This window comes from Stegodyphus dumicola, chromosome 7 (assembly GCF_044657685.1).
Source record: "Stegodyphus dumicola isolate Sdum_Otavi_A_Nest chromosome 7, ASM4465768v1".
Lineage (NCBI taxonomy): Eukaryota > Metazoa > Arthropoda > Arachnida > Araneae > Eresidae > Stegodyphus > Stegodyphus dumicola.
Genome location: NC_140774.1, coordinates 32,670,060 through 32,685,738, shown reverse-complemented (window position 1 = coordinate 32,685,738; position 15,679 = coordinate 32,670,060). Strand labels below are relative to the sequence as shown.

Below are 15,679 nucleotides of genomic sequence, written 5' to 3'. Positions count from 1 at the left end.
TTATCTCTGGGTTTTGATTTAACTGCACTGTGCATTCCATGGTAGAACCAGCAATGGCAAAATTTTTCGTGCCCACTTTCTTGAATACTTAAGGATCTTTTAGTGGTGCCTCCTTTCTTTGATGCCCTAAAAGCACGTGCTTATATTGTATTATGGTTAATCCGGCTCTGGATATACAGAAAGGTTTCATTTCTAAATTTAGAAAGTCTGCTTTTACAATGATTTCCGATTAAAATGTTCCAGCAGTCGTCCATACCAACGAAATGGAATAGTACTTGGTTTTTGATTATTTCACATTTCTGACCTAAAGCTCTCAAATTAAGTTTTTCAATTTCTATTATATTAATAACATCAGCTTTTTGTCTTTTTGTTTTAATCTTGTGCGTTTATAATCCATGCTAGATAACGTATTTAAAAAGAATACACAAGTACAAAACTACACTTCTTTTGCTTCCCAGTTCTAGTAAGAACTAAGAATGATAGAAATTTTCCCTCTATCCTCAATGTGAGATCTCTGTGCCTTGGAAGTTGGTCCAGTCATCTCACCAACTTTTCTTTCCCATTGGTCTCTGTCTCTGAATGCCTTATAACTTACTGACACTGTTTTCGTTTCCCTGATGAGAACGGTATAAAGACACTGATGAAACTGCATTTTGAATTCTATGAATATGAAATATCCTTTTGATTGCACCCCAACTTGCTTTTTCCCAAAGTATTGTTTCTTAGTTCCCTGCTGAAAAGTAGTTTTCAAAAGAGAGGGATTAACTTTTCATTTTATTGTTCCCTTGTCATAAAACAATCTTTCACTGAGCACAAAGTTATCTTTGAAGCCTCAAAAGATTACTAACAAAGGGTATTTCTATTTTTTTTTATTTCCTCTCCTCTGATTTATTTTTTAAACTTATTTTCAGTGTCCTTTAAACAGAATACGTCTTAATAAGAGGTAAATGTCCATATTCAAAGGGCAGGGGCCAACAGAAATGTTCCTCAAATAGAGGTGTTCCTCAGTTGCAGGTGTTGCATACTGGAGGTCCTACTGTAGTTATGAAGACATATGAACATGGAAAGCACGTTTGTAGAAGTTGAAAAAAATTACCAACAAAAATTCATCAAAGAGTTAACCTTAATTTAAATGTGTGGTTAGGGAGTGGGAACTATGAACTATTCAATAACAAGTATTATTCTCTAAACCGTTGTTTTCTAAAAGTATTGATAAAACTCAGATTCGAATTACTTTTTTATGTAATTTCTTTTAACTTAAAACCCATAACACAAATAATATATGTTTTTAATTGCAAAAGCAATTATTAGATTTTTACTTAAAGTCTTAACTCTCATTTTTGAACTATTACTTATTTTCCATTAATAGATTTGGAAAAACCTGAAGGAAGTTTCCCTGCCGCAAGCTTAAACTCTTAAGAGACATTTATACTAATGAAATTTAAACTATAATTTGTCAGCAATATTGTTGATATGAAATGTGAAAATATTTAGCTGTCATATTACGGATTGCAAATGCAGTCTAACCTCTATTTAACGAAGTAATAGAATCCCATGAAAACTTTGGTAAATGGAGGTTATAATAAAACATGTTTTACATATTTTAACTGTGGATTGTAATTTTCATTTTAAACAATTTTTATATAACTTGAATATTGATGTCCCATAATATATTTGTAATCTTCAGGTTGAGGATACTGATCATAGCAAAACATGTTAAAGCTTAAAGCAAAACATGCTTTAAGGAGCATATTTCTGGACGGAAATTTTTAATAATCGGAATCTACACAAACCATCTTTTGAAAATAGCCACGTATTAGCTAAAAATGCTTGCAACTGTTATGCACTCAGAAGTATAAATCGAACAAAATAATACTCTTGAACTCCAATAGACTTCAGGATTAGACAGTATTTCGCCTGAAACAGTATCTTGTCACTTTCATTAGTCTTCTCATACGTATTATAGTCCTTTATCCCCCAATTCAATTACATAATTTATTTTATACTGTATATGTTATAATTACTATTACCAGTACGCAGTGCCATGTTTTTCTGTGGTATAATACATCTTCTTTTAAATATAATGTTTCCTGTATCCGTATAGTCATGTCTGCATTCACATTTATATTGTGTTTAGTGCACCGTTTTCTCATTCTACTTCAAACTTTCTTTATTTACGCTCGTCGAGTGTCTAATACAGCATCTAACATAGCTTCTTTTATTTATACTTTGCATCATCTCATTTGTCATTGATCTTTGACCTAAACTAATATACATGTAAGTAAGCTGTACTATGCAGTCTGTGTTATGTGTATGCTATGTGCCTTTAGAAGCATTATTAACATAGGCTGATTAATTGCAAAGACAGACTGATACTGATTTCTCGCAAAAAAAGCTTTCGCTCAAAGTTGATACTTATCTTTCTCATTTAATCACTCGTCCATATTGTTCCTCTTACTTTAGAGTAATTCTTCCTCAGCTTAAAAACTGATCTTCCGCGACGGTTACTTGCCTCACTGTACTTCGACTAATTTTAGAAAGACAATCCCTAGGAGCATGAATTCAGAAATGGAATTGATGGTAGAATTGCAGAGACTCAGTTCAGCTGGTAAGCATTTCTCCCCTAAACATACAGCTGCCTCTTTAGAGAAGAAATATAAATGTGCCTCTCGATTTGTAGTAACATTCTAGGGCTAGGCTTGAAAATTGGCTAGAGACGGTTCGCAAAGATGCAAAACTGTGTCATACAGAATACAACACTAATTTAATCCTTTATTTCATAACGCGGCATTTAAAAGTAAAATATCATTTCGGTGATGATAAAAATATTGACTGCTTTGCTATGACTGATGAAAAATATGTACAGTATTGAGTTATGCGCAATGATGAGTTCTTTGTTTTATCAACATTTGGTTTTCTCTGCAGGTAAACTGCAGTCGAAAACAAATATAGCAGTTCCACCTGAAAGCGGAAGGAATATGTTAGGAGTGTTAGATGAAACGAAGACACTTGAGTACGGTGAGGTTTTTGTACAATATTCTACAGAACTGGACAACACAGAATCAGAAACTGTTATTTTAGAAAGTAAGTTTATTTTTGATTCTAAGTTCTTATTTCCAAAAATATAAGCTCTCATTTTAGTACTTGATTCATAAATGATAACTAAGCAAGTTCTTGCCGTTTTTCATGTCACGTTTGATGAAGTGTTCAAAAAAAGAACACGAAGTCGCTCACGCCGGGGAAAGCAATAATAATGTAACCATTGAACTTAACTATTGCAGACAGGTTGCGCGCACACAGCTCTCACAGCGCATCCAGTATGAAGAGAAACGGAGGTATTCAAGCAGCTCGTCCTTGGTGGTTTGATGTAAGATTTTAAGACAGGTCTGTCAGCAGTCGCATAAAGTCGTCGAATATGTCACGCATTTCAAGAAGATACGAATGCAGGCGTTGGTTCCTCGAAACTCAGATCTGGAGATCTGAGCCTTTGTGATGAACCCCGAAGTTTGCGACCACAGGTCATGGATGTCGAGGCCGTGAAGGCATAAAGAACGAAAGTAGTGAAACATGTGGTGAGCTTGCAAAACACTTCCAGGTTTCTGAAAAAAAGTTAGACTTTACCTTCCCAGCATAGAGAAACAGATTGAGCAAATGGGTCGGCATCGTCGGCACATCGTCGGGCAGCCGAAACAAGGAACAATGAGTGACAGACTGTTTGTCGTGGGCGATTGCTCATGAGTGATGAAACATGAGTCTAGTATGATATTTCCCGAGAGTGTTACATTAAACATTAGTTGTCCCCATGTGAACCTGTGACTCCACATCAAGATTACTTCTGTATCGACGTAAGATCCTGCTCTGTGTCTGGTGAAATATTCACCTACAGCTACTAATACCACACGATCACTTAAAGCTTGCATTTGGAACGAGTGTAACATGCATTGCAGCGGAACGAGCCAGTGTCGATTAATCGCAAGAGTGTACTGAACGCCACTGTGCAGGCTCCTGAAACTGATCAAACGAGGTCATATTTGCAAGGAAAGCAGGGGATACACTCCAGCAACTTGGTTGAAAGATATTTGGCTCGCCAAATCTAGCGTCGACCCAATTATCACTTGTTCCAGTCCCTGGACAGCCACCTCCGTGAGAAATTCTTCTACGTTGAATTGCGATAACCTGTGGCAAACAATGCGGCAATCACTAACTTCTTTGCATCAAAAACGCTCGAGTTTTCTCGACAAGGCACTGCACACCTACAGGAAAGTTGGAAAAGAGAGATGAACATTGATGTAGATTACTTCGCGATCTAAAGCTTAGTGTTATGCGCAATGTCTGTCTGTTTCTGACGAACAAGAACGGCAAGAATTATTTTTGGTTGCCTGGTATTTTAATTTGCAACTATAATCTTGGAACAATCTCTATATTGCAAGATACATCTAGTTAGTTTAAATATCTTCAATCTGCATTACTTAAGTTAGTCCATTAACAGATAATTAAATTTTAGTCAAAGTTCTTTAACCAGTAAATATCGCCATCGGTTTCTCATTCCAGATTTATTTTTAGGCTTAACTAAAACTTGGAAACGTTAAAATCATTAATTGGTTAAATTATAATTTATATTTAATAAACTATTAAATATTATAAAACTACTAAATATTGTCATATTTAATAAACTATTAAATATAACTTATAATTATAAGTAGTAAATATATGAAAAATCTGATAAGAAGGCATCTTGTGATAGCAATTTTTAATTTTTATTCTTAAGAAAATCAAGAAAGATATTACTATAAATTCCTTAAATCATTTACCCACAGACTACTCATCTTTAAACTAGCTTAGTCAGAGATAATAATTTGCTTTTAAACATAGCATAGGTCAAGAGCAATAGCAAACTTTTATTTGAGCAAACAATCAAACAATATGCCTGATACCTTTTTTACTTCTCTTTTATCTAATTATACACTTGAATAACTCTGGAGAAATTGGAATGAAGAAAGGAGTTCAATAGGAAAAAAGTTAATGATAGAAACAGGTTAAGTGTTTAAAACTATTATGAAATCATTACAACTTTTTACATATCATTTAAAAAAATTAAACTGTAAATACTCGCATAGGGAAGTAGGTATATAATATTAGACCTTGAAAATAAAATCTTTATAAAATTTAATAAAATGCTGTAAATACGTAATATACAGCAAAAGTTTCCGAATTCTTAATCATAGAGCATGCTAATTAACGAAATATTAACCATCATATTTCTTAACTCGCGACCTCCTACCTGTCGAACATCAAACTAGAAATAAAAAGCTTTTTTCATGAGAATTACCGTAATATTTTGTTATTTAATATATTTGTAAGAGTATAAATCTCCTTAAATGCCTCTTTATGAGTAATCATTTTTAAGCAATTATACAAATTAAAGGATAAACCTTAGTGATGAAAAGGTAAATAAAAAGCTGAATATTTTTTGCTTGGGTGGATCAGTCAGGAAAGTTTGGAAATCGCTGAGGCATCATATGAAAGCTTCAAACATTACTCGAAAAATCTTAGATTTTAAAAGGAAATTTATATTCCATACTAATATTTTTGCTTAGAAAAAAGTAATTTCTTTTTTTCACATATTGCTCAAGTCAAATTTGATATATTGTGATAATGCCATTTTATTGGATAGAATTGCTCTTTGGCATGTTGCAATTATATTCTAAACCAATGATCCAAGACGAAAATTAGACAGACGGTTTCTGCTAAATCAATTCAAAAATTGCAGTGAATAATATGTGGATGATTTTGAAACAGAAGGCCGATTTGAATAGCCTAAAAAATAAAGAAAGTTAATTGAATTTGTAATTTCATACTTCATCATCAATTCCGAAGAATGACCTTTGACAAAGACGGATGTAGTATGGCTAACTGATTTGCATTAGTAATTAAAAACAAAGGTTTTACAATTGAATATTAATACCTATCTAATTCGAAACATGTTTAAAATTGATTGATTATTGTAAAATATTTTATATTTTTAACTTTAGCTCATTTTTTCTTTTGAATTTAAATTTAACTTTAGTTAATGAGATTTAAAAAAATATTTATATTATTTTTATAGTTTCTTTTGAATTTTTACGCGTAATATTTAAAATTATTGTGTTATTTTAAGCCTTAAAAATACCTTTTCAATTCTCTGAAGTTGAAAAACTATTTTGTGTTCTTGAAATCATCCTACTGAATTCTCTTATTAAAAAATTGTGAATTGAAAAATCATCTTTAAATTGATATACTGTTTATTAACGCTAACGTTTAAATTAATTTTTCACAAAGTAAACGCTTTCAGGAAGTGTTGGAAACTCTAATTTAAACTTCCAATTTCTGATTTGGTCTTAAGTATCATTTTGTAGCACAAGAATATCAGAGGAGGTATTTTCAGTTTTTTTTCTGCATAAAGTCTAATAAAAGCAGAATTATGATACTTTACTTCGATGGTGTTATGGAATGGAATTGCACTTTGGAATGTCATTTGTTGCCCGTTTACTTGTTCTTCATCATTCGAGATATCGTCATCATTCGAAATATCTTCATTATTCGAGATATCTTCATCATTCGAGATATCTTCATCATTCGAGATATCCTCATTATTTGAGAGAATGTTTGCTTGTAAAATGTGTTCGTGAACCGTTTTTTTTTTTTTTTTTTTTTTTTTTTGATCCAAGGCGTTCGTGATCCAAGATCTTACCGTATTCATAAAATTTCAACATTCTTAAAATCTACCAAACATCGTAGAAATGTGGCGCCTCATGGTACTATACTAATTCAGAAATATTGTTATTTTTCCTAAAAATTAAGACAATTGCAACAAGTTATGGTTTCATAAAATACATCATACTTGAATGAATAAGACATCTGGATATTTAGCGCTCTTAGAAACAAAAACAGGAAAAAACTTGAAGGGCAAAATGTTGTTAAAAAGTTAACAAAATCATAAAGTTGAGTAAGGAAAGCCTTGAATATGTGGAATGAATTCTCAAATCAATAAATTATATTTTCTTGACAGACATTATGGTATTAAAAATAGCTAGTTAAGTTATTTATATGGTTTGCGTGCATATTGTTTATGTGCATATTATTTATTTCTATTTTTGAGACGATTGGTATTATAATGTTTTAGGAACAGTAGTAGTGACAAAAAATCCTTGCATGCATCCAGGGGATGTCAGGAAGTTGCAAGCAGTAGATGTCCCTGCCCTACATCATATTAAGGATTGCATTGTTTTCCCAGCTAAGGGAAAAAGGCCACACCCAGATGAAATGGCAGGTATGTCAAAAGGTTTTCTTTAATTAAAATCTACAAAAGACAATATGACATGTCATAATTTAAGTAACTATCATCAGCGGTACTACTAGTCTCGATCCTTATTTTTCTCTTAGAATCACTTTTCGAATAAAAAGATATTGCCGCCAAATGTTATCGCTATATATTATTTTAAAGAAATAATATAGTGTATACGAAAAATATATTACAATACTTAATAATCTATGAAGTTTGCGTGGCGTAAGTGCGGAGAAAGAGATATCTAAAACAAAGTTAATAATAAAAAGGCGAAGGAAGTTGTGTAAATCATTTTACTAAAATAATTCAACATTGATCTGATAAATTGAGAAAAGACTGAAAAAAAGGCACTTAACACTCCATAGGAAATTCTAAATATATGTTGCTTTAAAAATGTTGTGATTTTACTGTTGAATTTTATGTGACGTAGCTGGGAAGAATCCTTTCAGATGAATCATCTTGAATCCTTTCAGATTTTATTTATTTATTTTTGTTTTTATTCTGCAAAATTCATAATATATCAATAAATTTTTAATATGTTTTATACTCTAAAAATACATAAATGAATGCAACTATTTATTTATATATAGTTCTAATGTACTTTCCAAGTTGCACTTCCTATTTACGGACTATTCCACTTTCGATTTATGGATTTAAGCTCAAAAATATTTTTCAAATTTCTTTGAGCTCTGGAATTTTTTTTTGAGGAGAGACCTTGGGTTTCGATTTTCTGCGTGTTATTTACTTATAATGTTCTCGGTGAAATTCTTCCTGCGGAATATTTTTTCACAACCGTAAATTTGTGATTTTAATCGTCTCTGAGATATGAAACTTTATTAGAGAAAAATTTCTATCATTTTTCTCAATGCTATATTTCTCAAATCTCCAACCTTTATTTACTGTATTAACCTAAATAGTTCAAGAATGAATGTAGAGAAACCAAATGAACTTGCTTGGCTTTCCTCCCATCAACCATCTTCTTCAATTTTCTACTCGGACCTTGTAAGAGACCGAACTCAGGGGGGAAGTCCTCGAATACGTAGACTTCTGTAGTAATTGATTTGCTACTACTACTGCAGAAGAATTGGTGTAACTCTTCTGTAGTAATTGATTTGCCCGGCGCCTCCACTAAACTGTCAAGAAGATCGTATAAATTAAAAGGAAAGTACTCAATTTTTCAAGTCAAGACCTTATTATTCGAACTGAATAAGTAACCGCTTATATACATTTGATGAACGAGCTGGAATAGTCTAGACTTAGAAGTTTCTAGAAAATGGAAAACATTATGCAATAAATGGGTTTTCTTTTTTATGTTGAGTACCAGCCATTTTAGGCTTGGGTACTTCTAAGGTCAGAAGCGGTATTATCTAGGTAAAATAATGAAACGGATTTAGCATAACAATATTTGTTTTTTGCTATATTAACCGAAATTATTTGCATCGAATTTCAAAAGAAAATAATAACTTTTTTAAACTTGAATTTTTTACTAGAATGAATGAATGACATTTTTGTATGTTTTCCTCTCCATTTATTCTTATGATTTATGTATTTAGGTTCCGACCTCGATGGCGATGAATACATAGTTATATGGTTAGATGATTTAGTGTTTCCAAACGATAATGTTCCTCCCATGGAATATACACCTAATAAAGAAACTATACATGAAGGTGAAATCACGGTAAGTTACCTTTAAAGTTGTTTCTTCTAGTAAAATTTGTCATGTATAATGAAACTGTTGTTAATGCACAGTAATAGCCTAGGCGTGTCATTCCAAACTCTTGATATCATTTGAAACAGGGCTTAGTAGGTACAAAATAATATCATTTGGTGTCAGTTTTATTTAGGAACCATATAAAGTTGTTAAACATGTAAATAACATTTCTTTATTCGTATTCAGTTACATGTGGCGTATCATTCTTTCTCATTCATAAGAGTCACGCTCTTCTGAATGAGAATGAGCTGGTACATCGCTAAAGGCGTGTGAAAAAGGCTCTGGCGCTCGAAGATCTTATATTTTTTACGCTATTTTAATACATGTTTTACTGATACGTACTATTAATTATTATATTTGTTTATTATTTTATCATGTGTATGTTTGTGTACTATTTTACTATATTTTACTAAAGCTCTTCATGGGTAGCCAAAGATCTTTTATGACCGAAGAAAGGGACAGAATCACTCCTGACTTAGAATAACATGTGATGCAGTTTATAAGATCAAATAGTCAAATGTATCCCTATTAAGAATATATAAAGAATTATATTTTATTTTAACTATTAAGAATATATTTTATCTTCTCGACATTTCTAAAGCTATTTTGCATAACGAAAAGAGAGGACAGTTTTATTGCTATTTCTGCAAGATAATGCACGTATACTGCCATAACATTGCTCATATCTTTAATGATTCTGTTGTTATAATAAAATCAAAACTCCCGGTGTAACATCTTCTCAGCCAATGGGCGAGATCTGGTGTGTTTTGCTTTTATGAACTACTTAACCTTGCGAATTGTCGCATGGACGTGAATATGAAATACAACAGGGAAAGGTGTAAAACACTTTTTTATTAATTACAAACTAGTTAACAGATGGCACGAACTCACGTGCTTACAACCAAATACCTTCCACTTGCGGTGAGAACTTAAACGATAATTTAGCAATAAATTTAAAGGTAAAGATGTAGTGCTAGACTTCACAATTCAGTTTAATCTAAGAGACTGATTCAGAAACCTACACCTGCGATATATTAACTAGACGGCCAGAATGTGTAGCCACTACTATGATTAACAGCTATAGAATAAAATAGCCAACGTGCTTTCTCACTAGCGAAATTACGCTCTGCCTTACATTTTTATTCCAACAGTTTTAATATTCTCGTTCGCTTACTTCATTTACATCCTGGCGAGGACATGAAAGGGGAAATAAGAGAATTAAGGATATAAGGTATTTCTCCCGCCTTCGTAGTGTAGTGGTCTGCACGCTGAGCGAGTATTCCAGATGTCCGTAATTCGATTCCTGGAGAGGGCGTTATTAATTTTTCATCACTCCTGCTTTAAAAATACCTAATGTCTCTACAGTGGGCCCGAACTAAAAGGGTGGTGGATGATGATTCTCAACACCCAGGATTTGGCGATTGGGCCCCCTAAAATCTCCAGTCACCCTTTAAAAGGGGGAGATTTTCAACATGACAGTTAAAGTATATAAGGTATTTCTCCAGCTTTCTTATAGCATGTCTTCGTAGTGTAGTGGTATTCACGCTGGGCGCGTGTTCAAGAGGTCCGTGGTTCGATTCCTGGCGAGGTCGTTGCTCATTTTTCACGTCTCCTGCTTCTAATGTCTCTACAAGGAAACGCTCGCAAATTAAAATAACTATTAGTAAAATTAAATAGGATCCTACAAGCGTTGCTCATCTAATTTGCCCTATAAACAAACCAGCGCTCTTGTGTGTCAAAGAATAATTTATTGGAACATATGATGCACAAAAATATTTTTACTTGATACTGTCTCAAAATTTTAAATTATTATCTCATCACAGATAAGGAAATCCAAGTACCTATGACTGAACAGAATGTATTTATTTTACGAATAGCATAGATGATGAATGTGATCGATGCACAGGTACCTTTTCTTGAAATGTGTTTAAAAATCGGATGTCAGAGAATGCTCGGGCATATATACAACCTGAAAAATAGACCAAATGCTATAGAAATGTCTTTCTAGCACTCCCTGTGTTCCCAGTTTATTTCCCAAATGGGCAGTTTTCTGAACTGAATTCATCTTTGAACTGGTCTGAATATTTTGCCTAAACGTTTGTGCCTGTTGTTCCCGATATATATATATAACTTAGAATTTATTTTGCTATTAACTATGCTAAAAAAAACTGAATATAAATTTCTTAAAATTTGGCATTACTCTTACTCAGATGTTGTGGGCATTTATCGTCATTCTTACGTGGCTATGCCAATCATTTATTTTGGGCATTTTCTGATTTTATGTATTATTTTATTATTATTTACTGTTGTAGTAACAGTAAATAATAAAAAAAAATTTTAATGAGTAAGTAAAGTATGTACATATAAAAATTCGTTAATTGGAAAATTCATTAATTATAAATTTTTTTTAAAACGTTTCTTTTTTCTTTCTTTTCTTATTTAGGTATCTGATATGACAGACTTTTTTTATGAATACCTCATGAATGGTGATGTTGGCATCTTAGGCAGTGCGCACTTAGCATGGGCAGACAAAGAAGGAATTTTTTCTGAAGTTTGCATGGATATTGCCAAGAAATATGCTTTAGCAGTAGACTTCGCTAAATCTGGAAGTACCTGCAGTTTGCAGCCAAATGAAAGACCTAAATATTATCCGGACTTTATGCAGAAAGGGTTTTTAAACAATAGTTATGTATCAAAAAATGCATTAGGTTTGTTGTTCAGGGTAGCACGAAATTTAGAGTCTTGCGTCAATAGAATTGATGCTTTGAATCAACCTATTTTTCCTGATTCAAGTCTAGAATATTCTGGATGGGAGATATATGAACAGAAAGCTGACAACTTCAGGAAAAAATACGCAAATCGAGTAAAAAGCATCTTAAAGAAATATGGCTTAAAAAATGAAATCGAAGTGCTTTCTGGATATATAAGTGAAACCAAGGACTCTAGCCAAAACATTTACGATGTAACAGAATTATGTAAACTTTATTTCTTGAAAAACATCAAAAGTTTACGCTTGAAATTCGACAAAATATGTCTTTTTTTATTAAAAAAATCTGGTAATTCCTTAGAAGATATTAAACATCGCATGGCATCTGCCTGGTACATGGTAACATACCGTAATTCTGATACATCTGTGCTTAGCTTTCCCTGGATCGTGAGTGACATATTATGTGAAGTACGTGAAAGAAATCTCGGAAGGTTTCCTTCAGCTCCAAAAATGTCTTTTATTAAAACGTCCGATATATACCTTCTTGAACAATTTTCTGATTTTGTACAGAAATCTTATGTCTGTTGTTGTACCAGTATATTGCAGATCACTGTAGAAAAGTGGATAAGGAAATCTTCTGAAAGCTTAGGTATAATAAAAAGTGAAAATGATTTTTGTGATCAGTTCATTCAGAGAATTTCAAGTAATTTTCAAGAAAATTCCAGGAAAAAATGTTGCTCTTTCAAAAGAAATAAATGCTCTTGTGAGAAGAAAGGTTCTTGTTCACCAATGAAGCTCATTTTAGAATTTTTAAGATTTTATGCTTCAGAAGGGACTAAATTTCTTGAAAATTCTCAGGCTTTATCACAGGAACATAAAGACTGTGATAACTTCCTTAAACTAAATCTGCAGTCTGTAGCTTTACAAACTTATGCCGCTGTAGCTGTAAGTAGAGATTATAGGTACTTAGGTTTAGTAAATGATACTTCAACAGCTTTTGAAGAAGATGGCAGTTATGAAGAAAGTTACCCCTTCAGAGTACCGGTCGATGAAATATTTCAGTCATTCATTACTCATGATGTTGATGAAGTTAAGCGTATATTAAAATCTGAGTCTGGCGTGCGAGAAATCTTTATCAAACCAGGCAAAGTTGGAAAAGGAGGATGGTTCCTCCTGGTGAATTCTGTTGGTACAGTCTGGCAGAGATGGAAGCTCGAACAACTGTTAATGGATCAGAATATAAGCACTTTCATCGGATCCACATTGCAAAACTCTTATCATCGTAATCACCTATCTAAATAAAGAGAAAAACTGATATTAAATCAGTTTTAATCACATCAGTTTTGATTTCCATAAACAGACGATTTAAAAATCTCTAAATTAAGATTTAAATCAAAATGCCTAACTCAAATTTACTTGGATTTTACGAAATCGCATAAACTATTTTATTTCAGTCTTTAAAAAAAATGTGACCTCTTAGTTAAATACGTATTTTTGGCTTTGTTTATTATTATTATATTTATTAATTATTATTATTATTACAGCAAAATTTTAATATTTTTACTTAGCTACGGAACATATAAGGTATTTCTCCTTCCTTGCCGTGTGCCTTAGCGGTGTAATCGGAAAGCACATCTTGCTAGCAATCGGAAGGTCTGGAGTTTCAGTCCCTTCAAGGACAAAGCCCGTTTTCATATCTCCTACTCCAAAATAAAACTCTTATTGCTCTACGAACATTTTCAAAAGAAACTTTGAACGAGTTTAAGAAGAGCTTTAAAAATATCGGATATTATTTGCAAAACGTAACTTTAAATCATAAAGTGACTAAAATTAATCTCAAAGAGAATATGTGCCTATTAATTCATGATATATAATATTGCGTAGTATGTTATCTAGTTTTTAACTTGACGAAATAAATAAATTAATATTAAAAGAAGCTGCTGTTTGAAAAATTCAGATTCAGTAAAATTTCTCGAAAGAAAGCCAATTCAAAAAATTAAATTCTCATTGTTGAATGACGTAAAAAATCAACACACGAGTAATTTCGATTTTAAAAACTGCATTGTTACTTTCTGAACGAAAAAAGTTTTGAAAAGAAAAATACCAATATTAAGAAAATATACCACCGTTTGAGCAAAATTAAATGTGATATATGTGTAAGTTAAAAATATGTAAAATAATATAAGTTTAATTTGCAGTAGTCGTTTAACTTGCCATTTTAATTTGGCTATTTTCCCCCTTTCTGTCCTAAAAATATTAATTTTTTATGATAAATCACTCAAAACTGTGTCATTCCAAAATTAAAAGCTGCCACACGATTGTTACGTAAAGTTCATGACACAGATAACTTACATATGGCTTTAACTAAGAATGGCTTTAGAAGATTAAATATTAACTAACTAAGAAAAACGAAACTAACTTATGGTGAAGGTAAATTCAGATTGCTTTGAACTCATCTTTCATCTTAAAACACGTCACATTTGCTTTTCGGCTTCCGTCCTCCCCACTTGCTACTTCTCCTTTCTTAATGAAATGTAAAAGTTTTAGGACAGCCGCACGGGTTGTGCCACTTAATCTGTGTTGGCTAAAAATGTTTGACAACAAGAACATATGTATATATAAAGAAGCATGCAATCTTTCTTTCTGCAGAACTTCAACATAACGATTAGGTTTTATTTTAAAGACAACAAATTTAGAAATTTTGCTATCGATATATTTTTATCTTACACATATATCAGTATAGGTTGCTAGAAAGTTATTATGTTTGTGATACTCATAGGATTAAAACAACAGTAGCTTCAGAATATTTTTGAGGAAATTATACAATTTTTTAAATGATTATTTAGCACTATTCAACAATTCACTTTTATGATATTGAAGACTGTAGAGTCTAGAGGCCTTTTGGAACAAAAAAAGTAAATTGTCAGCAGCGCGCTCTCCAAGAATAGAACCATAGGTCTTTCAGTTACAATTAGACGTGTTAAATATTTTGCCGCAAAAGTATATATTGTAAGAATGTTAGGTTAGCTTAGGTTAATTGATTAAGGCAAAGCAACTCGAGGGCTATCTGCCTATGGGGTGGGATGCCTTGGTGAGGACTTTTTAAGGGAAACTGGCTCGTATCCAGGTTACATGTGGCGAAAACCACGGAAACGAACCACGCAGCCAACCCCCTTTCACCGGGATTCGAACCCAGGTCGAACTACCAGGGTTCAGCGGCGTTACATGTTTTGACCAAAACTCAGGAACAGAATTTCCAAAATTCTCTTCCTCGAGAGACAAGTAAAATGCATGTTTACCTAAAAACTGTGAAACTTATCAATCAGAATTAAAAAAAGTAGATCTGAATGTAAAGCATGATATAACACTGAAGAATGATGGAATATGTTCAGCAGTATATCATGCGTAGAATCACAGAGGCTTATGTCAAATGGTTTAACTAAACACCTAACTAGAATAAAAAATACTTTCAACTAATATATGCCTTATTTGTATGTGGTGGTGAAAACTATGATCACGTTCTGATGTGTCCATTGTGGATGATGCTTTCAGGAAAGAATTGTATTCGCCAGTTCTTTAATGGCCTAATTCGGAAGTTTTCAGACTTTTTAGCTTTTGTTTATAACTTGGTATCAGTATTCTGTTTGTTCCTTATTATTTGTTACATTATATAAATCTTGATGTGTTGTCATAATGTAATGTATTTATTTCTAATAAAGCTATATGTAGCAGCAATGTTCCTTTACTTTGAATGTAATCTGCAGGAATAACAATAGAATATAAATATCTCTCACTAATGCTCTGTAAAATACCTCGTTAGATGACACATGTTTCATTTACATATTAAAAAATGCTCCGTAACAGGATTTTTATTTAGTACACTTCTTTCTTATGTCGACACCTGTTTGATATATTCTAAAATTACACATATGTTCAT

At 32.4% G+C, this 15,679-nt stretch overlaps 1 protein-coding gene across 3 annotated transcripts in view; it reads left to right on the top strand.

The window, feature by feature from the left end:
* The window catches only part of LOC118186842 (uncharacterized), a 37,016-nt gene extending 21,539 nt beyond the window's left edge, over positions 1-15,477 (top strand). For all 3 annotated transcript variants that reach the window (XM_035357003.2, XM_085820066.1, XM_035357004.2), the window contains exons 5-8: positions 2,926-3,084; positions 7,163-7,309; positions 8,878-9,002; positions 11,479-15,477. In XM_035357003.2, the coding sequence (XP_035212894.1) occupies positions 2,926-3,084; positions 7,163-7,309; positions 8,878-9,002; positions 11,479-13,044 (1,997 nt within the window). In that variant the 3' untranslated portion in view covers positions 13,045-15,477. The remainder of the gene's footprint in view (positions 1-2,925; positions 3,085-7,162; positions 7,310-8,877; positions 9,003-11,478) is intronic.
* The last annotated feature ends 202 nt before the right edge of the window (positions 15,478-15,679 follow it).